General features: G+C 42.9%; 1 protein-coding gene across 4 annotated transcripts in view; it reads left to right on the top strand.

Moving 5' to 3' along the window:
• Positions 1–25,898, top strand: part of KANSL1 (KAT8 regulatory NSL complex subunit 1) — a 156,412-nt gene that overhangs the window by 110,615 nt on the left and 19,899 nt on the right. For all 4 annotated transcript variants that reach the window (XM_073325617.1, XM_073325619.1, XM_073325618.1 and 1 more), the window contains 4 exons: positions 10,692–10,796; positions 16,736–16,851; positions 20,161–20,356; positions 23,254–23,419. In XM_073325617.1, coding sequence (XP_073181718.1) covers positions 10,692–10,796; positions 16,736–16,851; positions 20,161–20,356; positions 23,254–23,419 — 583 coding nt within the window. The remainder of the gene's footprint in view (positions 1–10,691; positions 10,797–16,735; positions 16,852–20,160; positions 20,357–23,253; positions 23,420–25,898) is intronic.

Below are 25,898 nucleotides of genomic sequence, written 5' to 3' on the forward strand. Positions count from 1 at the left end.
TTTAAATAGTTGTGTTAAAAATTAAACCTATAATTTATAAAAATACAAACTATATTTAATTTTAATCAAAAAGTATTTAAAAATGGATTTATTTTTAAATGCATTTTTATCTATACTTGCCAGAACTTGTCCCGTCCCTGTCATCCCCCATTCTTCTCCCCTTTCCTCTCACTTGCAGGAGCTACTGGGATGGAAATTTTGATTAGTCATACAGTGCTACTTGGAAGTTGATAAAGAGGAGAGCTGGGGAAGACCCTTCAGGCAGGGCCCAGAGTCAGCTCTGTGGCAGAAATGCCAACACTTCCCCCTTCTCAATAGCTGGCAGTAGCAAGGAGGCTGGGTTTTCTTGTTAGGACATTTGCTCCTGGACTATGTCAGTATGCCCCTGCCCTGTGTCTTTAAAAAAAAAAAAAAAAAATTTGCCTCTAGGTGGTAGGGGTTTAGTTCTCTAGCATATGTTTGGTAAATTTTTCAAGCCCATGGAATTAGGGAAAAGTGCTTAGTAAGAGTGTGCTTAGTAAGAGTATGCCTCTAAATGATCTCATTCAAATGTCAAATGAGGAAAATGAGTAGTAATCATATCAAAATGCTCTACAAAGTAGGGTAATTATCATTTCCATTTTATGCATGGGGAAACTGAGGCACAGAGATGCAGTGACTCTTCCCCCTAAAGGGACACAATGAATCAGCGTAGAGCTGGCAGTAGATCTCCTGACCCTGTGTCCTGTTCCCTTTATCATGCTGATTTGGGACTGTGAAAGATACTGAGCCTTTCACCGCTAGGACAGTGGCTCTAATTTAAATCTGAACTGAATTGTGAAGTTGTCACAATTACTTCTGTTCATTCTGTGCAACTTTGCGGTTTCAGTCCGTTTTCCAGTGGATGAACATGTGTCATGTCACAGACCATCACAACTGGGAACCTTGATGGCAGTCCCAGCAAAGATGCATCGGAAGCTAAACTCCCTTCTCAACCATGGAGATGAACTCTCCAGGTCACAGCTATAATATATCGGTGGGTGGGAGGAGGAGGTAGCTTCTGCATGCACTGCTACTTTCTATACTCATACTCCTGAGGGAATTCTGTGTCGTCCTCCCCCCCACACACACCCCCAAAAATTCCGTGGGGTGGTCTGGATGCGGGGGTGTGTGTGGGTGCAAGATACTTCCAGATGCAGGGAGTGTGAGACTCATCAGGAGGGGTGGGCATTCAGCTCAGTGGGGCGGCGGGGGTGCAGATGCATAGGAGTTGGGTGGATGGGGAGCAGCTCCCCATAGTGACCATTCCCTACATGTCTGAGGAGTGATGGGGGCAAAAAGCGGGGAGGGGGGAGGTTGCGGGGCTTCCTGCAGACAGGGGAGGCTTCTGGGGGTGGGTCTGACCTGGTCCTGGCCGCTTCTTCAGAGAGAGAGCAAGGCCTGTCCCACCCAGCCAAGAGTAGTAGCTGAGCCCAGGGCAGGGTAGAAGCCACCAGCCAGGGTGTCCCCAGCCCCCTCCCCTTCCCCCGGTGATTTACTTCTCCGCCGGCTGCTCCGGGGACCCAAAATGACACACCCGTGCTGCTGGGGAGGGCACATCACCATCTTGCAGCTTAGTCTTGCTTCCGCCTCAGTCATTTTTCTGCAGGGAAGTAAAGAAATCTGCGGGGGACATGAATTCTGCATGTGTGCAGTGGTACAGAATTCCCCCAGGAATAACTTGTTCTCTGGGTAAATGGAGGATGTGAAATGAGAAGGAAATGGGATGTGCCTATGAAGTAATTTACTGAAGAGGTGCTCTGTCGTCAGGTCCTCTTCTCTCTCCTCTTGTACTAAGTGCTGCAGGTGCAGTAATTCAGTAGGATCCCTGGTGAGCCAACATTGAGCAATTTGTCAGTTTTTGTTCTAGAGGCTCCCAGTGCTTAGGACTAGCACAGACTGTGCCTGGTCTCTTGTCCACAGAGAACATGAGTTGGAGCTACTTACGCTTGTGATACAGGAAACTTTTCATTAGGAATAGCTGCAATCTCTGTATCAGAGAGATTTTCTGGCCAGCAGTGGCTAATATACCCTCTTGAATTTGACCAATTTTAGTATCTTTTTCTGCTCTAAAGGGAAGGAAACCATAGCCCAGGCCCTGTTGAATACCATCCACCTGTTGGCATGTTAATAGTCTGTTCTGCAGAAACTTAAGTTTTGCCCATGACTCAAACTTGGCTTATTTCAAAAATGGCGATTTCTAATGTTTTTGTAACACCCCTGTTGTGTGTTCAGAACCACAATACGTATTGTTTTTAACGAGAATGATTGGTTAGAGCATGGGACTAGGGCACCAGATTGAGTACTCACTGTCTCATCAGTGACTTGCTGTGTGATCTTGAGCAAGTAACTTCAGCTCCAGTCTCACCCTAGTGCAAAAGCCCTAGCCTCTGTGCTTTGTTCTGGGGAGCTACTCAGGGCTTGGAGAAGGAATATCTTTCCAGGATGCTCCCAGATTTCTGTAGCCACCACTCTTGTGTCTGTTGTCTCCAGTAATATTCAGAGAGCTCCCACAGACAAAACTGTGGAAAAAAAAGCAACCCAATGAGTTTTTGGATTTTATTGGGTTTCCCTGTCTTTTTTTTTTTTTTTTTCCCCCTTCCTCCCCTCACCTCCCTTAGCTGTCTGTCTTTTGGAAGTATTTACATGAAAATGTCATGTATGGAGGTTTTTAGAGCCTGGTGTTTCTAGTATAAGCTTGAACCTGTGAATGAAAAACTTAATTCTTCTGAAAGTCCAAAGGAAACACTGATTCTTGTCCCTTTTGAGGGAATGGGTGCTTGTCTACACTAGGCTTTTGGTCCTGATGTACATCAGTAGTGCAAATCCCTAGTGTAGATATGCTGTATTGGTGGAAATCCTTTTAAAACACTGCTTGAGTATGTAGGAATTTGCTGCATAGCGCTATCTCCATATTTAAAACAGCCCAAATCTTTATGGAACTGTCTCTAGAAATCTAGATGGATCTAGTGCAGTGGTTCTCAGCCCAGTCAGCATACAGCTGCAACCCATATGACTTCCTTAGGCCCATACGGGGGTGGGTGGGGGTGTGTGGGGGTGTTGTTTATAATATAGTGTGTGGATTGCGACCCACAATGGTAAATAGCTTGAGAACTGCTGATCTACTGGATGCAGTCCTAAGTGATTAAAGCGAAGAGCATGGCTAGTGGGTGGAATCAACTATCATTGGCTGTTACCCACTCCCCCCTGTAAGTTAAATTTCTGCAAGATGGGCAGCTAATCTAATATGGTTCTATATATAAAGCTGGCTAGCTTATCTCTTCGACTTAAAGAATGTTGAGCTCTTAAGATTTTCTTTTCAGTGAAAAGAAAAGGAGTACTTGTGGCACCTTAGAGACTAACCAATTTATTAGAGCATAAGCTTTCGTGAGCTACAGTGAGAAATCATCTCCCAGTATTGTGTCCAAGTTGAAGATTCCATCTGAGAATGCAAACTGTGACTAAATCTTTTGTCATTTGTTCACACAACAAAAGAACTTCTTAGGTGAAACCATCCTAAATTTGTGTGGGTGTAAAAGGTACCAGTCAAAATAATACAATTCAGTCAAAAATTCTGCAACTGCCATCAGGCTCTACATAGCTGATTGCAGGGGTGTGGGGGGAAGAGGAGAACATAGCAAGCATTTTACACGCTGAGAGACTTCAGAAAAAGAGAGCCCAAGATTACAAAAACAATTGAAGACTATTTCAGATGGACTTGATAGATTACAAGCAGCTCACACTATCGTCATGGTATCTGGGGATCTGGAACCACACAAGGACAAAATTGAACAATGGTTCCGAGCAGCAGTAGAATCTTTTGGTTACTTAGCCAACATAATTTGATTCCATATTGATCATAAGTTGAGCCTAGAACAAGAATGAGGCTTAAAATATGGTTGCTGCAGAAGGAGTCCTGAATTCCTTTTTTTACTCTTGCATTTAAAATTGTACTTCCAGATTTCTATTCCAAATCTAAATTTTTAAAGAAAACTGCAGAATTTTGTTGTCTCAAAATAGGGCAGAATTGTGAAGTAAATAGTGGAAGACGGAGCAGTTAAATTCAGAATATCAATTTTTACAAGATTTGTAGTGCTGTCAAGCCAGCCCAGCATCAGTCTGGTCTGTTTTCACCATATTTGGATGGTTGAATTGAAACTTCGTAGTAAGCTGTATGCTGGGGGCAAAAAAAAACAACATTAAGTCTATATGTATTTATGGGGAAGTTTAAAGGCTTGTAGGCCTAGCTAGTAGCAAACTTGTGTTAACCAAGTTGAGATTTTCTCCAGACACTTCACTTAAAGGCACACTGGTTTAGATAAAACAAAAAACAAGTTTATTAACTACAAAAGAGAGATTTTAAGTGATTACATAAGTGATAGTAAACAGATCAAAGCAGATTACCTAGTAAATAAACAAAACCACAAACTAAGCCTAAAACACTAGAAAGATCGGATATGAATTAGCAGTTCCTCACCCTGGCTGATGGTACAAGCAGTCCACCAGGTTTCCATACACAGGCTAGAAATCGCTTTAGCCCAGGACCAGCACTTCCCTCAGTTCAGTCTTTGTTGTTCCTCAGGTGTTTTCAGTAGTTCTCTGTGTGGGCAGTGAGGCCCCTCAGTGATGTCACACCCTGCCTTATATAGCTTTACCATATACCGGGAACCCTTTGTTCCAGCCCAGTTTGTGGAAAAATACAGGTAGCCAAAATGGAGTTCAGTATCATGTGGTCTGGGCACATGGCTTTGCTGAGTCATAGCAGCCATTACAGGCTGGCTGAATTGTTTACAGGAAGGCTGTTGATTAATCACAGTTAACTCTCACAATCAACTCAAATTAATTGCGATTAATCACACTGTTAAACAATAGAATACCAAGTGAAATTTATTAAATATTTTTGGATGTTTTCCTACATTTTCAAATACACTGATTTCTATTACAACACAGAATATTAAGTGTACAGTGCTCACTTTATATTTTTATTTTTGATTACTAATATTTGCACTGTAGAAATGATAAAATAGTATTTTTCAATTCACCTCATACAAGTACTGTAGTGCAGTCTCTTTATCACAAAAGTGTAATTTACAATTGTAGATTTTTTTTGTTACATAATTGCACTCAAAAACAAAACAATGTAAAACTTCTAAAGCCTACAAGTCCACTTAGTCCTACTTCTCATTCAGCCAATCACTAAGACAGACAAATTTGTTCACAGTTATGGGAGATACTGCTGCCTGCTTCTTATTTACAATGTCACCTGAAAGTGAGAACAGGCTTTCGCATGGCACTTTTGTAGCTAGCATTGCAAGGTATTTACGTGCCAGATATGCTAAACATTTGTATGCCCCTTCATACTTTGGCCACCGTTCCAGAGGACAGGCTTCCATGCTGATGATGCTCATTTTTTTAAAAAAAAAAAGTGTTAATTAAATTTGTGACTGAACTCCTTGGGGGAGAATTGTGTCTCTCCTCTTCTCTTTTACCCGCATTCTGCCTTATATTTCATGTTATAGCCGTCTCGGATGATGACCCAGCACATGTTCATTTTAAGAACACTTTTTCACAGCAGATTTGACAAAACACACAGGAAGTACCAATGTGAGATTTCTAAAAATAGCTACAGCACTCAACCCAAGGTTTAAGAATCTGAAGTGCTGTCCAAAATCTGAGAGTGACAAGGTGTGGAGCATGCTTTCAGAAGTCTTAAAAGAGCAATATTCAGATGCGGAAACTATAGAAAAAGAAAATTAACCATCTGCTGGTGGCATCTGACTCAGGTGATGAAAATGAACATGTGTCGGTCCACTCTGCTTTGGATCGTTATTGAGCAGAACCTGTCATCAGCATGGATGCATGTCCTCTGGAATTGTGGTTGAAGCATGAAGGGACATAAGAATCTTTAGCGCATCTGGCATGTAAATATCTTACAACGTTGGCTACAACTGTGCCAGGCTAAAGCCTGTTCTCACTTTCAGGTGACTTTCAGGTGTAAACAAGAAGTGGGCAGCATTATCACCTGTAAATTGTAACCAAACTTTTGTCTGAGCAATTGGCTGAACAAGAGGTAGGACTGTGTGGACTTGTAGGCTCTAAAATTTTACATTGTTTTATTTTTGAATGCAGTTACTTTTTTGTACATAATTCTATGTTTCTAAGTTCAACTTTCATGATGAAGAGATTGCACTACAGTTCTTGTATTAGGTGAATTGAAAAATACAATTTCTTTTGTTTTTTACACTGCAAATATTTGTAATCAAAAATAAATATTAAGTGAGATGTACACTTTGCATTCTGTGTTGTAATTGAAATCAATATATTTGAAAATGTAGAAAATATCCAAAATATTTAAAAATGGTATCCTATCGTTTAATAGTGTGATTAATTGCACAATTAATTTTTTTTAATCGCTTGACAGCCCTAGTTTACAGTCAGGAGTTCTCAAACTTCATTGCACTGCGACCCCCTTCTAACAACAAAAATTACTACACGACCCCAAGATGGGAGACTGAACCCTGAGCCCAAGGGCTTCAGCCCCAGGCAGTGGGCTTTGGTCTGGGCAGTGGGGCTTGGTCTTCAACTCGGCTTTAGCCCTGAGCCCCAGAAAGTCTGTCAGTCCTGGTGACCCCATTAAAATGGGGTCACAACCTGTGTTCCTTGTAAGCTGTGTGCTTGGGTGGCCATCCAGGAGCGAGTCAAGTGCCACGCAGTGAAGAATATGGGCTGCAGTGTCACATCTTCATTTTGGACATATTGTGTCTGCGTATTATGTTTGGGGGTGTGTGTGTGTGAATGTGCTTAGAAGTAAACTGCATAATGTGTGTGTCTTAATTTCCTAAAGCCTTCTTGGGCATCCCTCCCACTGCTAGGTTTTCCCAGTTGGAGAAAGTGATAACGCTACCCGTGAACATAACTGTTGGCACACAGGCAAATTCTTTTTCAGAAATATTTGCCCCTCCTTGCAACAGTAGTGTACTGGCTCTACTGATAACAGAGTACTCTGCTGGGGTGTGGGGGGGGACAGTGAATTTTCTCTCTCTCAAGTTTTCTTATTGTAAGAGATCTCACATGGGGGTAGTAAGGCATAATTTAAGTTTTTTAAGATCTCTGCATGAAAGTATCTGCTTTTACGGGCTTGACTCAAGTGTAAAGAGGTTGAGTAAAACTGCCTCTTGGAAAGCAGGTAGGGGCTGGAGTAATTTTTACCTCTGCGCTCTGTGTTCAAATGGTTTCTCAGTTCAGACACATGGGTTTATTATACTATGTCTATTCTTAGTCTAGTTACTTGGTGCTCATGGTGGTACTGTAACCCCCCACCCCACACACACAGTTATGTGGCCCATTTGGAGTTGCTAATCTGGAAGAAACCTAGGGATTTTGTTATGAATGATGGTTGGAAGGGCGTCATTCTGAAACAGTTATTGGGAGGAGCTTGTTGCTAGAAAAAGTGATTGCCGCAGTTTCCACATCCGCATCTCCTATTAAAGCTTGGCCTAGCTCAGTGGATCAGATTTATATTAGGGTGTGAAGATGGTGACTTCAGTCTCCGTGTGAGGAGCTCAGTCTAAGACTGTGGCTCTTCTGATACAACTCTGCATTCTAGTGCCCCTTTCCCACCCAATATCATCTTGTCCGAGGCTGGCTGATAACTGCAGGCGTAGGAGCACCATGCTTCTGGGAGGTGTCATGTTCTCAGATTGGGTGTACGGATGGGTGCCAGTTAATCCCATAGTTATTAATAAAACCTGCACAGGGAAGAAGTAATCCAACTAACTAGTAAATGTGATGTGGAGCCATCAAATTTCTTGTTTGTAAAGTGCCTGGCATGTTTCTGGGTGCTATTAAAAAAAAAAAGTAATTCTAAGTCCCTGTTAGAGCTCACGTGGTTCCCTCTACTTTTCCTGCTTTAAAGAGGAGTTGAACTGTAATGTCAATTAATTATCTAATCCTTACCTATTATTACAAAGAAGAGTAAATCATTGAGGTTTGAAAAAGTAAAATAAAATACCCAACCATCTAAAGGAAGGGTGCCCTTCTGATAGTGTGATAAATTAGATAGGTTTGTGATGAAAGAAATCTAGCCAGTTCCCACAGCCCAATTCAGGATATAGTGCCTGAGAGTGAATGTAAGGTCGGAGTTGGCAATAAATATCCTGTATGGAAGCATAAAAAAACAGGATATACTTTAAAAGTGTTAAATGAAGGTTTTTAAAACATCAAATTTTATTTTAAAATAGTAGGCTTTCTCTCCCCTACATTCCACATGATGAGCTGCATTCTTAAAGCTCTTTTGTATAATAAGATAGAGAAGCTCAGTCTGATGATAACAGTACAATGGCAGGTTCAACTGAGAGGCTATTCAGGTATTGAGAATGAAATGATTGATATTAAAAAAAAAAATTTCAAATCGGTTACTATTAATAAATATCCAAGGTGCTAAAGCACTGCAGTTTTCCTGGAATGCACAGAACAGTTTTGCTCATCCTCCTGTGGTGGTCTTCAGGATGAACTGAAGATTAGTAAAGCCCTTCATAACTCTGACTTTCCCTGACTCCTCACTTTTGCTTTCCCTGAGCAAAACAAAGGGCACACAAATCCATGAGTGCTAGGAGAAGAAAAAGACTTCCTTTGGATTTCCAACACACCATTCACCATTGCCAGTTTTCCTCTACCTGACCTACCTCCCTGCTGCTGGTTCCCAACCTTGGGTGGGTTTGGAACGGGTTACAGAAGGTGATGGGTCACTCTGGGTAGATCAGCGTTCAGGGAGGCTGGAAGAAGCACAGCAGTATTTAATGATTTCTAGAATTCCAGAAGCCAGCATCTCCCCATCCCTTCTCAGCTCAGCACCCTCCTGTGACTCCCAGAAAACCATAGAAATTAATAAATTAACATCCACCCTGGACATTGGATAGTTTTTCTTAGAGGTAATAAGGAAGGAGGGAGATGGAAGAATGGAGCAGACAGAACTGCTAGTGAGAAACCATCTACCCCTATTACTTAAACATACTTATCTCGTTACATGTTTTTTACATACATTAATTACTGGATTATGGGTGGCCACCATGATTTTCTGGAAACTCAGTGGACTGCTGTTCTAGATCTGATTCCCGCAAGCCATGATATTAGCCTCCCAGAAAGGCTCAAATATAGGATCAGTGCCACCAATACAGCTAAGATGCAGTTGTTGCTAGGGCTTGTGGAGGGGTCTGAGAGGATCCAAGTGTTGGCACAGGATCCAGGAGTGCAGGGAGGGAGGAATGATGGCAGTGAAGTTTGGGCCTGAGTTTTGATGTGGAAAAGTGCAGCCAGTATAAGTGTGTGGTTAAAAAAATAAATAAATAACATAGCAATAATAAGGGACCATACTCTTGGCCACACAGTTATTCTTTGGACTTAGGTTCGGGAAAAACAAAAATGCCCCCTACTGGCCTTGACTTGTCCCTGGAAAACGAGCTCAGATTGCTTGTGTGGCAACACGTAGTGCAGCCTCTGGGGCCTTCAAGTGGCTGATCTGTGTCCAATGTTTTCATTCCAAGTAGCTCTGCCTGCATCCTAAGGAAGGACCAGTCACCTCCATGACCAAAGATGACCATTGTCCGAGTTTGCCTTTACCTCAGTATATTTATGCTTTTAAGGCTCTCCACGAGCTCCCAGCATCGTCCCCAGCTTTATCATCCTTCTGTTCATTATTACTGCCCCTTCACTACTGTTATCCTTTTGTTTCCAGTTTCTTTTTCTTGTTGTCACCTTTAAGTTATGTTTACCTGGGGTATGTGTGGCACATATAGGAGCCAATGTCCTTGTACCTCACCTCACTTCCCCCTCTTGTTTCCCAGTTAGATCTTACCAAAAGGTCATTCTCCCCCCCCCCCTCGGTGAATGTTAAATAGGTCATCCTTGTCAACTCCTAATGCACGTATAGCCATGATGAATGATTAGCATCTGCTAAGCATAGAGGTAGAATAGTTCTGGCCTTTGATTAAACCCCAAGTGTTACGGGGTAAAAGGGGGAAAAAAACAGGAGAGAATAGATATCATTAGAACCCTGATAAAACAACCCTCTCCACCCTGCCATGCCCTACTGGATTTGTAGTGCTGCTGATTATTTAAATATCCGTGTGTTTCTTTCCTGCATTGATCTCTGAGAATGCAGCATCCATGGTGAAAATCTGCTCTGAGCTTCTAGTTGGTTGTGGGGTTTTTAGCCAGGGTTTCTTGCCTTTGCATTGGCACAGTTGTGACTTTGCCCTCCCCTTTGTCTTGCTGTGATGGAGGTTCCACTTTGTTTTCTCTATTACAAGAAACAATTCCCTTTTCACTCCGTTGAAATGTTCTTTTTGTATTTGCTCACATACAGCTAGCTGACTCCTCCTCTCTGATGCACTGCATATATGAGGGGGCAGCATTTCAGCAGCCTTGCCTGAGAAGGAGCTAACTGTATGCTATGGATGGGTCAAAGCCATGGGATCTGCACCAGTTTAGCTTAGATGACATGAAAATCTAGGCAGCAGGGATTCTGTTTGGCATCCTGTTTGAATGATGCTGTGGACACGCAAGCCTGGTGTGGTGCTTTAGGTTTTTGGAGTGTGAAGAAGGGGAAGAGACATGAGACCGAAGAAATCCATCCACCATGCTACAGTAATTCTTATATTTTTTCTTTCCTCTAGGGGCTGATAGTCCTTGGTGAAGCGTTGTCCCCAGATACTGCAGTAGATGATGCATCCCATCCCCTTAGTGCTGAAGTTAAGCTGGAGCCTGGGACTGAAAGACTGGTACGTGCCAAAGATCGAGAGAAACACAACTAGATACTACAGATACATGTCTGCAAATAATGGTAGTGCATGTTGTTTTGGGGGTGTGTCCTGGAAGACACATCCTTAGACCATGGTGTCTGGAAGCTCTTTAAGGCATGGTGCACAGTTTGGTTAGCTCCCACTTCATAGGCCTCCTGAAATGAGACCTCTTAGTGGGGCTTTACTGGAGAATTGATGCCTGTGAGGAGGGTTTTTTCAGGGGGTCTGGGTTTAACAGATATGGTGACTTGGACATGTTTTTTGAACAGGGTTCCCCTGAGAGACCCTTGTAATAAGTGTTAACATTTATATAGTGATTTATAAGTGAAAAGCCCTCTAAAGACATGAAATTTATTCTCTCAGACCTTCTTCCATCTAGCAAAAATGTCTTGATTGCACACCCAGAGATGGAGGGGCACAAAACTAGTGAATGCTTCTGGACAAAGTAGCTATTAATCTGTGCTTCAGTTTCACTACCCACAAAATGGGAATAAATGTTACTATGAGATCTATGGATGGGAACAATATGAAGAGCTTAATATTTATTATTTAATACAGAAATGTAGGCCATAGAGACTGTGGGTTTCATCATGCAGTGTAAGTTGGTCTAGCTTGATCCTCTAGTCATTTATGGAAATACCTACACATTAAAGATGAGGTTTTGCAAACTGCTTTACAGTACTGTGAGCTACACTTGGACTGACCTCCTCTAGCTCCTCATACTGGTGGTTACCCTAGAGCACCTGCTGATAGGAGCTGGTAAGTTTAAAACTGGAGCAAAATTTAGGGGCACCCAAGGAATACATGAATTTTGCCACTTGTTCCAGTTGGTGAGAGTTTCTATCTATGTGGCTCCAAAATAGTTGTTAATTTATTTTAACTTATAAATTCACAGAAGAGATTAATATTTCTGCCTGCATGAGGCAGTGGGTTTTAAGCAACCATAGTTTAGCGAGCTCCTTCTGGGGGTGAATATTAAATAAAACCAATGTTTTCTTGTTGCCACAGTTTTGGAATATGGCTCCCAAAACAGACAACTTCCAATTATTTTGGAATATTTTTGAAAGCTTCTAGTGTTAATAAATAGGTGAAATAAGAAAAATCCAGCTTGAGAATTTATTAGTTTGATTAAAGTTATTTCCTTTATATATTTCAGCATATTATGTTGACAGTTTGCGTTTTAATGGCTACAAAGATTTATCATTTTGATTCTGTCTCTGCTGTCATTTAAATAATTGTTTGACATGGGGGCATAATTTCCCACAAAGTGAAATTTTAAATTGCTAAAAATCTAAAAACTTAAATAAACATTGATGTCATCTGTTAAAAATATTCCTTAAAAAATCTAATATTGCAAAGCCTACGGATAATGGACAACAATACTAAATTACCAATACCAATCCTTAATGTTCCGGGTACCAAATTACTGACCGTCTGATCTATGAAGCACACATGGTGCTACAGGTAACTTGTACTAGATTTTCACCTCTTGAGACTGAGATTCAAATACATTTGTTTGGGGTCTCTTGTTAGTCCTTGAATGACAGTTCACCTCATCATAAAACTTAACTACATAATTTGCTACAGTTAACAGGAGTTGCGAAGGACCAGAATAGCAGGGTATTGAGGTACGCTAGCAGAGCAGTGTAAGGATATGGGACTTGAATAACTGAAGGTACTTTAGATCATACAGTGGCTGGCTCTGACCAGTGATTATTTACCGCCTTTCGTGACTGCCAAGTAATAGGTGGGGAACAACAGACATACAATAGAATAGAATTCTGTGATCCCTTCCGAGCAGGCAAGTCCATGCAGTGATGAGTTTCCTGTTACTTCAGAGAATCAGTCAATGCCAGATTGAAGACTAAGATAAATAGTAAAGTTTAACAGTGGTAGGAAGACTTCATTTTGTTCTAGGTTGTCTGTTTAAATCAGGAATTATTGCTGAGAATACGCCAATGCCAGTTTGGCTTTCCAAAAGGAAAAAGAAAACTTAGGTGCCCGTGCTGACCCTATTGAGGAGCTCTCCATAAACATCCGCAAGCTGACAAGGCCATCTCATTATCGTCCTTCAGATCCTTTCTTAAAACTCACCTCTGCTGTGAGGCCTCTTCAGTCCGGTGGTGTGCTGGTACCATTGAAACAGACGGGTTGTAAAATCCTCTCACTTTTACCTTGTTTCGCTGTTTCTCAGTTTTGTGTCCACTTGTCTCTTCTTTTGCTTGGAATGTAAGCTCTTCAGGATGGTGATCAATTTGTGTTTGTCTGTACAGTGTTAGCACAATGGAACCCTGGTCCTTGGTTGGACCTCTGTGTGCTGCAGCACGAAAAATAGCTGCTAAGAAATAATGAAGCATGTTCTGAGATTGCTGTTTGCATAAAACAGGCGTGTGGTCACTGTTGGAGCCTACACCTCAAAGTCTGCTGTCCTGGAGGGCTCTTACCTGGCAGTAAAAATACTCACCCTTATCACTTCCGTGTAGGGGCCCCATTTGAAGTTGTCTTATCACCCCCACTCTGCTCTTTTGTGCAACTCTCTACCAGCCTCCTACCTGTTGTTTAGTTCTGACTGCCTGGCTGTTGGAGATAATGCTGAGGGCGTCAGCCACAGGAAATGTGGCCTTTAGGCACCAAGCAGTTATGCTCCCCCTGCAGGATTATTCGTGTGCTTAACTACACTTGTTCACAGAGAGGGTGGGGTGGTGAGTCAGGAAGAGGCTTGGCTTGCACAGAACTAGAGAACAAGTCTAGAGCACGTTCCTGTGGCGCTGGAACTCCTATCAGAAGAGCAACGTTATCTGGTGCCCCTCCTCAGGCTCCTCTTTCACGGTACACTGTAGCTGTTCTGTTCAGGCCAGGTCCCAGAGATCTGCATTACGATCTCTGCACCCTGAGGGCTGCATGGAATACCATCCTCTTTGGCTACATCTGTTTCCTTGCTTCAGAGCAAGCTGCAGGAGGAGGAGATGGTGTATAAAAGTGGGCGGGAGAGTGGATCCATCACCAATCATTCCGAAGTGTCTGGGTCTCTTCTTTCATTCAAAGTCGTCCTCTCTGGCCAATGTGTGGGGCCCCAGGATGTTCCGGCTGGTGTTGACCAATGGAAAGAGTGTGGTGTGTGATCACGTGTCCTCTGGCACTGAGCAGGATGTGTGGAATGTTGCCTGATAATCCCTAGGAGGAATTCATTATACTCGCAGTGGAGGGGGAGGCTTATACGCAAGACCTAGAAATTCCTTCTGTTAGCTTCCACTTCAGGATTGGAAATGTGCTGTCTGAAAATATGAATGATGTGAAATCCTGAATCAGTGACACTTAAGCCCCTAATGGATCTGCAGGATAGTGTTAGGATCTAAAGACAATTGTAGGGAGGAAATGGTTCTGCCCCATGTCTCTCCTGCCCTTCTAGCTAGTTCAGACACTTGGGAGTATGTCTACACTGCATCTGGAAGTAAGCCTCCCAGCCTGGGTCCACAGACTTGTTTTAGCGGGGCTTGGGCACTAAAAGTAGCTGTGTAGACATCGCTTGGACATGGGCGCTCAGGCTCTCAAGCCTGAGGGAGTGAGGAATGGGCTTTGGTGCCTGAGCTGCAATATCTGCACCCGATGAAGTGAGCTGTGGCCCACGAAAGCTTATGCTCAAATACATTGGTTAGTCTCTAAGGTGCCACAGGTCCTCCTGTTCTTTGGGCAAATATCTACACAGCTACTTTTAGTGCATTAGTTGCAACCCCACTAACAGGAGTCTGTCTACCTGGGCTGGGAGGCTCACTCTCAGATGCAGTGTAGACAGGCTCTTAATGTGATCCCTCCTTGCCAGCAAAGGAGATGGTACATTAAGACTTCGGTGATGCATTTGCTGCAGTGAAGGGCTTTGTCCCCAGCAGAGGGGAAGCATCAGAACCTTGGTCGGCTGAGAGGAGTGATCTAAACAAAGAGATTAGAGTAGGTCTGCGATCTACAAGGATATATAGGAATGAGATGTTTTGTAGCCTCTGCAGCACCCTGTGAAGCCCCAGTGGCTTGCAAACTCCCAGTGCTGAATGCAAAGAGGTGGCCTTTGCAGGGGTTACAGGATGGCTGACTCTTGGAGTGGTGCCAGCACTGGCAAGTGTCCATGGTTCCAGACTTTCACACCCAAAGAGGGCCATTACTAGTGGTGGTAGAGCAGCAAGAGATTAAAAAACAGACTAGGAAAGGATACAAACCAGTTGCATGGTGTTAGAAGACAGCCAGCACCCTTAGATACCCACAGCTGCAGTGAATGTCCATCATCCGTAGCCCTAACAGAGCTATTCCACCACCCCCACCCCCGCAAGTACACAAATATGTGATTAATGCAGCCTTAAGGACTGACTGCTAGAGAATTGTTCCTGCTTTTTAGGCACTTCTCCTCCTCCTCCTCCTGGGTTCCCAGCTGCTCCAGGGTTTCCAGTCCACTTTTTTTCTGAGCTGTAATCAGGACAACTTGATTAGCTCTGCTTCCTCCCAATCTAGGCCCCTTGGAACAACACTGCCTCTGTGCCTAGAGTGCAGAGCAGGCTGCTGTTGCTACCTCCACTCCACTCCCTTTATGTGCCATACATGGAGAGAACCCATAGCATAGTCTGAATTACCTTTATCCTGGCCTAAGCAAATCAACAAAGAACAAAAATAGTCTCCATTCAAGGGCTCAGTGTGTGAGACTTTATGCCAGGCTAGCAGCAGGTCTGAGTGAAATGGCAGCCTGTTGCTGTGCTCTCAGAGAGAGCCAGAAATGTCAAGGTGCAGCACACCGAAAATAAAATACGTTGGTAACAACTCTTTTTCCTCCCCTTGCTTAGTATAAAGGAGCAATTCTGGCTCATGGAACATTCCCTCCTGGACCCCCCCCCCCAACTCCCCACCTTCTCACCCGCCCCCATATGTTCAGTTCATCCCTTCCCTTACTGGGAATGAATGGACAAGTTGCACAGAAGTTCAGAGAGAGAGAGAGAGAGAGCTGCTGTGAGTTTCCAGGGGAATTTCAGTGGAGATTCTGCCTCAGAGTTCATGGGCTTACAAAAACAGACTTTAGGACATTCAAGATGAGGGGCCAGATGAGCATGGGGAAAATGGGTCATCCCCTCCCAAGAGGAATTCCTTCTGATACCTTCAGATGGATTCCTCAGCCCTATTACTAGGGATCTTCAGGGTATCATGGGCTGACGGCTTTTTATCCTGTTTGGACTGCACTTAGAAAAATGGTGTGTGCGAACACGTTTAAAATGATAGTACACACACGGCATTTGTAATAGCTGTAGTGGGACAACCTTCCAGCATGTGCAAAACCCAACTGCCTTATGTACACTAAGATTTTAAAGTGTTTAAAAACATGTTTAGGGCTAGATTTACAAAGGGGTTTAGGAGCCTCACAATGCAGATACATTTTGTATGTTTGGTACTTTTTTCCTTAATGTAGAAGGGACCTCACAGTGATTCTGGCAGCTCACATGATCTAAAGCCTCTGAACTTCAAAGGTTTGCAGATCACTGGAGTGTGAGGGTAGTTTGCACAAGTGGTTATTGCACTACAGTGAGGCATAATGTTAAAATCTTCCTAATAGGACCTTATTTCTTGCTTTGCTTCACTCCTGGCCACTAAGGCAGTCTTTGCATGCCTATAGCTGTCTGAGAAGACCAGAAATCCTTTCGGCTTTGCACACTGGGAACTGCAGATGAGCAACTCTGGCGGAGGAGGAAAACCTTGCAAAATCCTCCTCCTCAGTCTCAATTCTGTGTTGTGGAATGTGCTGGTTTGTGAAGCCTCCTGGAATTGAAGTTCTGTGTGGAAGCCCATTGTTGTGGTCTCTGCTGGTGGTGCAGAGGTAGGGATGAGGGAAATTTACATGGCTACGTGGGAAACCTTTATCCATTGTGTCCTTTCTTTTCCCTCTGTAGGGTGCTTCCATTTCCCAGCCAGTAGTGAATCTTGGTACATCTGCTGGAAATACTCCAGAATCCCTTCCCTCCAAACCCTGTGGAGCGCTGAGACCTGTCAATGGAGTTATTAACACGTAAGATGCTTGCATGGGCTGCCTGGGGAGGGTTTATGCCTCCGGTGAGGTTGGCGGTATCCTATTATGAACTAGGCCTGGCCCACTCTAAAGTTTGTGACTGAGTTAAACCTTTTTTAGACATGGTTATAGCCTCTCATGGTTCTGATATTGCTTAAGTCCCACACCTAATCTAATTACAGATGCACTCAGAAACAATGCGTTAGACTAACTACCTAGATTAGAGGTAGGCAAACTACAGCCCACGGGCTACATCCGGCCCTCAGGACCGTCCTGCCTGGCCCCTGAGCTCCTGGCCTAGGAGGCTTGCCCTCGGCCCCTCCCCCGCTATTCCCCGTCCTCCATAGTGATGCCACCGCGCAGGCAGCAGGGCTGCGAGCTCCTGCCACTCTGAGTGGCATGGTAAGGGGGCGGTGGCACACAGGGCGGGGGGTTGGATGGGGATCTTGGGGGGCAGTCGGGGCGGTTAGGGACAGGGGGGGTCCCAGGAGGGGGCAGTCAGGGGACAAGGAGAAGGGGAGGTTGAATGGGTTGGAGGTTCTGAGGGGGACAGTCGGGGGGTGGGAAGTGGGAGGGGGCAGATGAGGGTGGAGGCCAGGCTGTTTGGGGAGGCACAGCCTTCCCTACCCAGCCCTCCATACAGTTTCACACCCCGCTATGGTCCTTGGGCCAAAAAGTTTGCCCACCCCTGACCTAGATGGAATTGGTCCGTAGTGTAGTTAGGCATAACACTATTCTCAGAAAAATAATCTTTCCCTCCCTTGATCTATACAACAAGTATGATGTAAAACACAATCCTGGCAAAACTGTTTAACAGGTTTTTTTGAATACCATTGCGACTTATGTGGTTTGAGCAATCGCATACCAAGGTCTTAATTAAACTTCAAATACATCCTACATTAGAGCTGCAGTACTCACAAGTGCTTGCAGTTGTTCATAGGTGTTTCCAGCACTATTGCCTTTGTTCTTATATCGGTACTCTGTGGATAGAAGGAGCTTAGTGCAATTGATTATCCTTGTACAGTAACAAAATGCCTTGATATGCCTGCAGTTAGCTCGGTCATCAAAGCTCTACATTTGAGAGCAGTGTATTTCACTTATAAAACTTAAGCATTATATTCTAATGAGGAGAAAACTGTTCTGGCCAGTGGATGGGGTGTTGTGTTGGAATGAAGATAAGTGCACACAGTGTACTGCAGGGGTGCTATGTGTGAACATGGTATTCTGTATGCCTCTAAAACAGGAAGGCTAATGTCAACATTGCACCATTTCAGTCACGCTGGTGAAGATTGCAGTGGTACAATTCTGTAATGGAGACCAGATTTGGGATTCATGTCTAGATTCTCAGCATCAGTTCCAATGAATTTGTTTCTCAACCTGGTGCCCAGTGGCATTTAGGCCCATTACAGATAATCTGCCAGTATTTCAAGAGATTCAGGACTAGAATTTCAGGGGATCCTGCATGCCAGGATTGAGGAACACATTGCTACAGCAGTAGGGTTGGATAGAAAAGGACTTTTTGAGGATTGAAATATCATGGTGGAATTGTGTGTAATTCTCACCATTGATTTTAGTTAGTACTCTTTGCTCTGCACTTTCCTAACACTTTTTTTTTTTTTTCAGTTTGGAAGGTGATAGGAAGAAAAGAAAAGGGAACAATGTCAAACAATTAAAATATAGGGCTGTCGATTAATCACAGTTTACTCACGCAATTAACTCAAAAGAATTAACTGTGATTAATCGCAGTTTTGAAATTTTATTAAATATTTTGGATGTTTTTCTACATTTTCATATATATTCTGTGTTGTAATTGAAATCAAAGAGTATATTATTTTTGATGACAAATATTTACACTGTAAAAATGATAAACAAAAAAGTGTTATTCAGTTCACCTTACAAATGTAGATTTTTGCTTGTTACATAACTGCACTCAAAAACTAAACAATGTAAAACTTCAGAGCCTGGAAGTCCACTCAGTCCTCCTACTTGTTCAGCCCTCTTCTTATTTACAAAGTGAGAACAGGCATTTGCATGGCACTTTTGTAGCCAGCATTGCAAGGTATTGACGTGCCAGATATGCTAGACATTTGTATGCCTGTTCATGCTTCAGCCACCATTCCAGAAGACAGGTTTCCATGCTGATGACGTTCATTAAAAAAAGTATGCGTTAATTAAACGTGTGACTGAACTCCTTGGGGGAGAATTCTATGTCCCCTGCTATGTTTTACCTGCATTCTGCCATATATTTCATGTTATAGTAGTCTCAGATGATGACCCAGCACGTTCTTCATTTTGAGAGCACTTTCACTGCAAATTTCACAAAACGCAAAGAAGGTACCAATGTGAGATTTCTAAAGATAGCTACAGCACTCGACCCAAGCTTTAAGAATCTGAAGTGCCTTCCAAAATCTGAGAGGGAGGAGGTGTGGAGCATGCTTTCAGAAGTCTTAAAAGAGCAACACTCCAGTGCGGAAATTACAGAACCCAAACCACCAAAAAAGAAAATCAACCTTCTGCTGGTGGCATCTGATTCGGATAATGAAAATGAACATGCATCCGTTCGCACTGCTTTGGATTGTTACCGAGCAGAACCCGTCATCAGCATGGATGCATGTCCCCCGGAATGGTGGTTGAAGTATGAAGAGACACATGAATCTTTAGCACATCTGGCATGTAAATATCTTGTGGCACCCACTACAACAGTGCCAGGCTAAAGCCAGTTCTCACTTTCAGGTGACATTGTAAACAAGAAATGAGCAGCATTATCTCCGGTAAAAAAATTGTAACCAAACTCGTTTGTCTGAGCGATTGGCTGAACAAAAAGTAGGACTGAGTGGACTTGCAGGCTCTAAAATTTTACATTGTTTGTTTTTATTTTGTTTTTTTATACATAATTCTACATTTGTACATTCAACTTCCACGATAGAGATTGCACTACAGTACTTGTATTAGGTGAATTGAAATATACTATTTATTTTTTGTGTTTTTACGGTGCAAATACTTGTAATCAAAAATAAATATAAAGTGAGCACTGTACACTTTGTATTCTGTGTTGTAATTGAAATCAATATATTTGAAAATGTAGAAAACATCTGAAAACATTTAAATAAATGGTATTCTATTATTATTTAAAAGTGTGATTAATTTTTTTAATTGCTTGAGAGCACTCTTAAAATACTTCAGTTTTGCCACTTGAAGTGGAGGTCAGAATTGTAGGACTCGTTAGGATCTTTGAGTGGCATCTATTCACTGCACAGTTCAAATGAATAAAAATGTGTAATATTCTAAATCTCTTCCGCTCTTGGACAGTCTTCAGTCTGGCTTGGCAGAACATGCTCAGGGAGATGGCACAGATGTTGAAGAGCTGTTGCATAAAAAGCAGCGACTGAACATGGTCTCTTCTCCTTCTGATGGAACCTGTGTAGCAGCTCGCACCCGCCCAGTACTAAGCTGCAAGAAGCGACGGCTCGTTCGACCTAGCAACATCATACCCCTCTCCAAAAAGGTCAGTGTGTACTGGTGTTGTCTTGCTCATCTTTATTTGATGTGTGTGTGACCCGAGAGAGAACTGAAGTCTTGACGCAGTAGTTAGTGGTGTACTTCCACCGCTGTGAAAGCAAAGGTGAAATAGTCCCTTATCCCCCGATGTATGAGTATTTGCTGCTTTTATGGGGGTTGATCTAAGACATTTAAAAAAACAAAATATTTTAACAGAAGACATTGAGGCTGTAGGCTGTTGTAGATGCTATAGGGAAACCACGTAACCTTTCCGTTAATTTATTGTGATGATTGCAACTCTTGTGTCAGGGAAGAGGAGATAATAACTACTTGGGCAGGAATCTTATCATGAGCACCTTTTATTAAACGTTAGCTGAAACTTTAAAAAGCCAGAGGCAGATACCCAACATGGAAAATTTCAATCCAAACTATTAGAAGTTTGGTAAAATTATAAGCAATTTAAAATGTAATGAGTCAGGCAATCTTAACTATAAGCATTGTTACCTGCTTTCTTAAAAGTTGTGCCATGTGTCCAACACTCTGTCTTCCATATATATAATATTTCACATGGGCTGCTGGGCTGACTGTTGACTACTGTTACCTTCAGCCCTGAAACATATGAATGTCTTATATTCCTGTATTGTTTCTTTTTTCATACTCTCTTCCATATGGTCTTGCCTTCCCTCGCCCTGTTCCTCCTCCAGTGTTCCTGTTTCTACTGCTGACCACAGCAGTGAAAGGAGCTGTTGCTCCCTGATGAGCTGATGTGGGGAAAGCAAGGCTTCAGTCTCTTTTGTAGCTGACCCAAACTCTGGAGAGAGCTATGTCTAGCCCTCCCCTGGAGGGAAGATGGCTAAGATGTAGGACTGGAGAAGAATGGGAAGTGAAGTCCATTTCTGTATGGAGAGGATATCATAGCTAACTTTTTTTAAATGATGTAATCTTCTGGGTAAGCAAAATGGAAAGGCATCTTGTAAAGCAGTATCACCATCTACGTGTTCCTGTGGTCATAGCAAACCATTCCGACTGGAGTATAAAGGGTTGTATTAACAGTGAAGGTATGGGAATCTCTCTCTGGGGGTTCAGTCTTGCCAGAAGTTTAGTTGGACTCTGTGCTGCTCTCCTGATTAAAGACAGGACAAACCATTCTCACTGCTGCTAAGTAAAAAGGATTTCAAGCCAAACTGCATTGTCATACGGTTACAAGTCTAGTGAGCTACAGGGAAGCGGAAGTCTCAGGGTGCTAGAATTTAGAGAACTAGCTCATTTAGGTGCTATTTCCATGAGCAAAAAGGGCATGTTTCAGTTGTTAGCGTAATCAGATTAGCTTAACACAAGTGTAAATGGAGATTAGTCATCCAGTTGTGAGTATTTCTAGAGGGTTCTGCAAAGATCTGTTCTTGGCCCCGTGCTATTCAATACCTTTATCAATGGTTTGGAAGAAAATAATAAAATCATTGCTGGTAAAACTTGCAGATGGCTGAAATTGAAGTGGTAAATGCTGATAGGGACACATGAGGTATACAGAGTAATCTGGTTCACTTGGGGAGGTGGGTTCATTTTAATGACATGTTTTAATACAGCCATATGCAAGGACACACCTTTCAGAACAAAGAATGTAGGTCATGCTTACAGGATGGGAGACTGTGACCTGATATGCAGTGACATTGAAAGGAACTTAAGGGTCATGGTGGGTAACCAGTTGAACGGGAGCTGCCAGTGCAGTGCTGTAGCGAAGAGTGTTAGTTCGCCCCTTGAACACATGTATGTGTTGAATATCAAGTAGAAGTGAGCAAGGGGTGTTACATCTGGGTACAGCATTAGTGAGATCGCTGTATGAGTACTGTTTGGTGCTGGGGTCCATATTTGAAAAGTAATGCTGAAAAATTGGAAAGGGTTTAGGAATGAGCTACAAGAATGATTCAAAGTTGGGAAAACATGCTTTTATAGTAAGAGATTTAAAAAACGGAATCTCTTTAGCCTATTGAAGAGAAGGTTCAGAGATGACTTGATCACTGCCCATAGGTATCTGTGGGAAGGAGATTTCTGATTAGTATATGTGGCTCCTTAATCTAGCAGAAAAAAGCATAACAAGGTCATGATTGTCTAGCTTCAGCTTCCGATCTGAGATCAGAAACAAAGTGCATATTCTTAAGAGGGGTTAACCAACAATTGGAACAATACCTAGGGAGATGGTGGATTCTCCATTACTTGAACTCTGAGTCAAGACAGCATATCTTTCTAAAATGTCTGATGTAACTCACAGAAGTTAAAGGCTTGATTTAGACCTTTCAGGGTGAGAGGTTCTGTGGCCTGTGTCATGCAGGAGGTCAAACTAGGTGATCATAGTGGTTCCTTCTGGCATTATAATCTGTACATCTGTGAATTGAAATGCCCAGCTTAATTGAGCTAACATGATTGAAAACATCCCTTATTGAAAACATCCCTTTTCTTTGTCAAGACTTACCTGTAAGTGTCAACTTGGCACAGCCATTTCTCATGCTGGCCTTGTCTAGGCTAAAAAGAGAGGTGTTTTTCCCCCTATAGAGTTAGCTGAATTGAGCTATCTTAAGTTGACTGAAAACCTCCTTAAACTGTCTAGTGATGTCAAATATGTTTAGCCAATTTTAGCTGATTGAGCTATTGCTAAAAGTGTTAAACTGTATTTTATATTGGTGTTCAGTAGGATTTTTGGTTGTTAAAGCTTGATTTAGGGTTGGGGGATGTGCCTTTTTTCCTAGTCTAGGCAAGGCCAGTGGCTCTTATTTGATGTAAAAAGGATGTAGCCTCCAGGATTTTTCAGCAAATTGCCTAAGAGTTGCATATGGAATGAGTGGGTGTAGACAGATCAGCCTCTTTGAGTTAAGTATTGAATTTCTTTTTCTTTTTCCCCTTGGGGTCTAGGTTCATCGTAACAGCATGGTGCGATGTAGCTGTGATGTGAACCCGTTGTGTGCCATCTGTGGCACTCGAAGCTCCATATCTCCGGAAATCCAGTATGAAGCCCCTTTGCTGGAGCGCCTCTCCCAGCTGGACTCATGTATTCACCCTGTTCTATCATTCCCAGATGGTAAGCACAGCCACTTAATGAAACGCACAGTGAAGTTGAGAGGTATAGGGAGAGAAATACCAAAGGATGTAAAACGAATAATACTTTGGGTAACTTTGGTGCTACCATAATCCAGCCACTTGTGAACGTGCCCACTCTGCTCTGCTGCAGAACTTTAGATATTCATCACTTTCCATAGGAAGTGGGAATGTGCTAGGTATGTCCACGTGCTTGGAACGAAGTATGTGCAGCTGTTAGTGGCTTATGGGGGATGGCACTCCCCAGAGTGGAAAGGTGAAAGGAAAGCAGTATACCTTGAATCCACACTGTGGTGAGCATGCACGTGTATACTCAGTCCTTGTGAGAACATTGCCCTGAAGCCTGGCTTTGTGAGAATAGAGAGCAAAGCAAGTAAAGTTTTGATAATTGGGAGCCTTGCGTCAGAGTTTGAGGGTTATACTGACAATATTTTATAAACCAGTTGGAGGATGTAGTTGAGTTCGACCATTTATATCAAAAGAAGAGACTGTCTTAGTTAGAAGAAGAGTCTCTTCTGTCTATGCCAGCAGCAAATCATCTGTGATACGATTTGAATTTGAGGTTAGTGTACAGCTGGGTAATAAGAGCTTGCGACCGAAGCCTTTTTATGTATTTATGGGTGTTGAGAGAAGAGTAACTTAAGTTTCATGCTTCAGGGTGTAAACATGAAGGAATTTCTTTCCTCCATCTACTCTATTGCACAGTAGGCCAGATACTTCAGAAGAAGGTGAAAAAACTATTATGCATCAGTCATCTGCCGCAGGTAGACACCAACAGTCTGATGCAGTACAGTAAATCCCGTATTTATAGGGTTGACCTAAACCAGTTAACATTTTTAAACATAACTTGTCCTGTCTAAACTAGGTGCAAAGTCTTGTTTAAAACTATGTTTACTAACACATTTAAAACATGAGCATTTGTCTTAATTTAGATTGCTCTCAGTGCTCAGATACATGTGACCTCCTTTGATTATCCCAGAGGCTGGCTTTTTAATCCTCTCAAAACCTGAAAGAAGGTGGGCTGCTGGGGGCAGAGAAATCTGGCTAAATATTCTTTGTGTCTGCATCACAGTTTCCCAGCTGAGAAAGAGGTTTCAAGGTCACAGAATTAAGACGAGTGCCATCAACCAGGGTAGTTGTTTGTTTGTTCTCTCTCTCTCTGTCAAATTTTCACTGTGTTCACCATCAAAAATATGATATAGCCCTCCTGAATTGGCTGTATAGATATGGTACATTTGTATACATGAGAGAACTTTTTGTCAACATCTTGACTTGAACTGGCTGTCTCTTTCAAGCTCTCATTTTGAGTCCAACTCCCTTTGGCATCTTTAACATCTTGGCACCTGGAGCTGGGCTTCTCTGGCATAGTGTGCTGAGGCCTGCACTGCCAGGTACCTCCGGAGGAGGATCGCGTTACACTTTTGGTAAGCAGGCATATATGTGGTGGGTTTTAACCCATTGAAGTGCTGCTTCATAGGTGCTTTGTCCTTTCAGTTTCTCTGGTTCGTTGGATTTCAGTCTGGGGATTTTCAGATGATGTAATAACCTTGGTAACAAGGATGTTAACTTGGGTTTAAAAATGCACAGTGTGATCGCCATCTGCTGGTCCCCAAGAGACCTGCAGCACTGAGTTCAGTGAAAGAGAAAATGCGTAGAATAGAGTTGCAATACGATTGCAGTGCAGCCAGTGTGAAGCCCTGTTAAATCAAATACTCGCTGTAGGAGCAGACCAATTTTTAAAAATTGAAGTAAATTTCCAAGCCTTGGAATAAATTGTGGAATCATCTGGAGGAGAGAGAGACAAGTGAAGAGAGTACATGTTGTGTCCATGAAGGCAAATCCGTTTAGTAAATCCACAATACAGCTTCTTGGCTACCTGTTTAAGACTACTTTTATTCCTTGTGGTTTTGCATGGGGCATGCCTGTGCTAACACATTTATGCCCCGGTGTCAGTTATGGCAGGACAGCTGCCATCACGTCATCATTTCCCTGGCTTCTTAGCAAATAGGCTAAACCAGAAGCCTTAACTGTCAGGTTATTTGAACACCACTCTAGCAGCTTTTCCCTGGAACCCAAGCTCCTGCTATTAATAGCAAACTCCAGCCCACACCCTGCTGCCAGTTGGCTCTGTCCTGCTGTCCAGCCAACCCATGCATCGTGTGTTTGCCCCCGCCCTCGGGTCAGATTGGCAGCCTCTGCTTGGGCTACCATGCCAACTCATTGGGGATGATGGGAATCCTAATGGGGGTTCAAGCAGAGGCCTCCAAGATTCAGGCCCTGCATGAAATCTCCTCTCTCCCAATTAGACACTGAAATAATTAATCTATGGAATATAGAGATTTCAAATAGCTGGTCAATCCTGTGGGGGCTAGGAAGGGGGCTCAGCTCTGATCTTAGCTGCTTCATCAAAGGCATTATGAAAATGCTGTGTCCCCTTGAGATCTAAGGAAGGGATGTTGGCC

The sequence above is a fragment of the Lepidochelys kempii genome, chromosome 27 (genome assembly GCF_965140265.1).
Source record: "Lepidochelys kempii isolate rLepKem1 chromosome 27, rLepKem1.hap2, whole genome shotgun sequence".
In the NCBI taxonomy this organism is placed as follows: Eukaryota; Metazoa; Chordata; order Testudines; family Cheloniidae; genus Lepidochelys; species Lepidochelys kempii.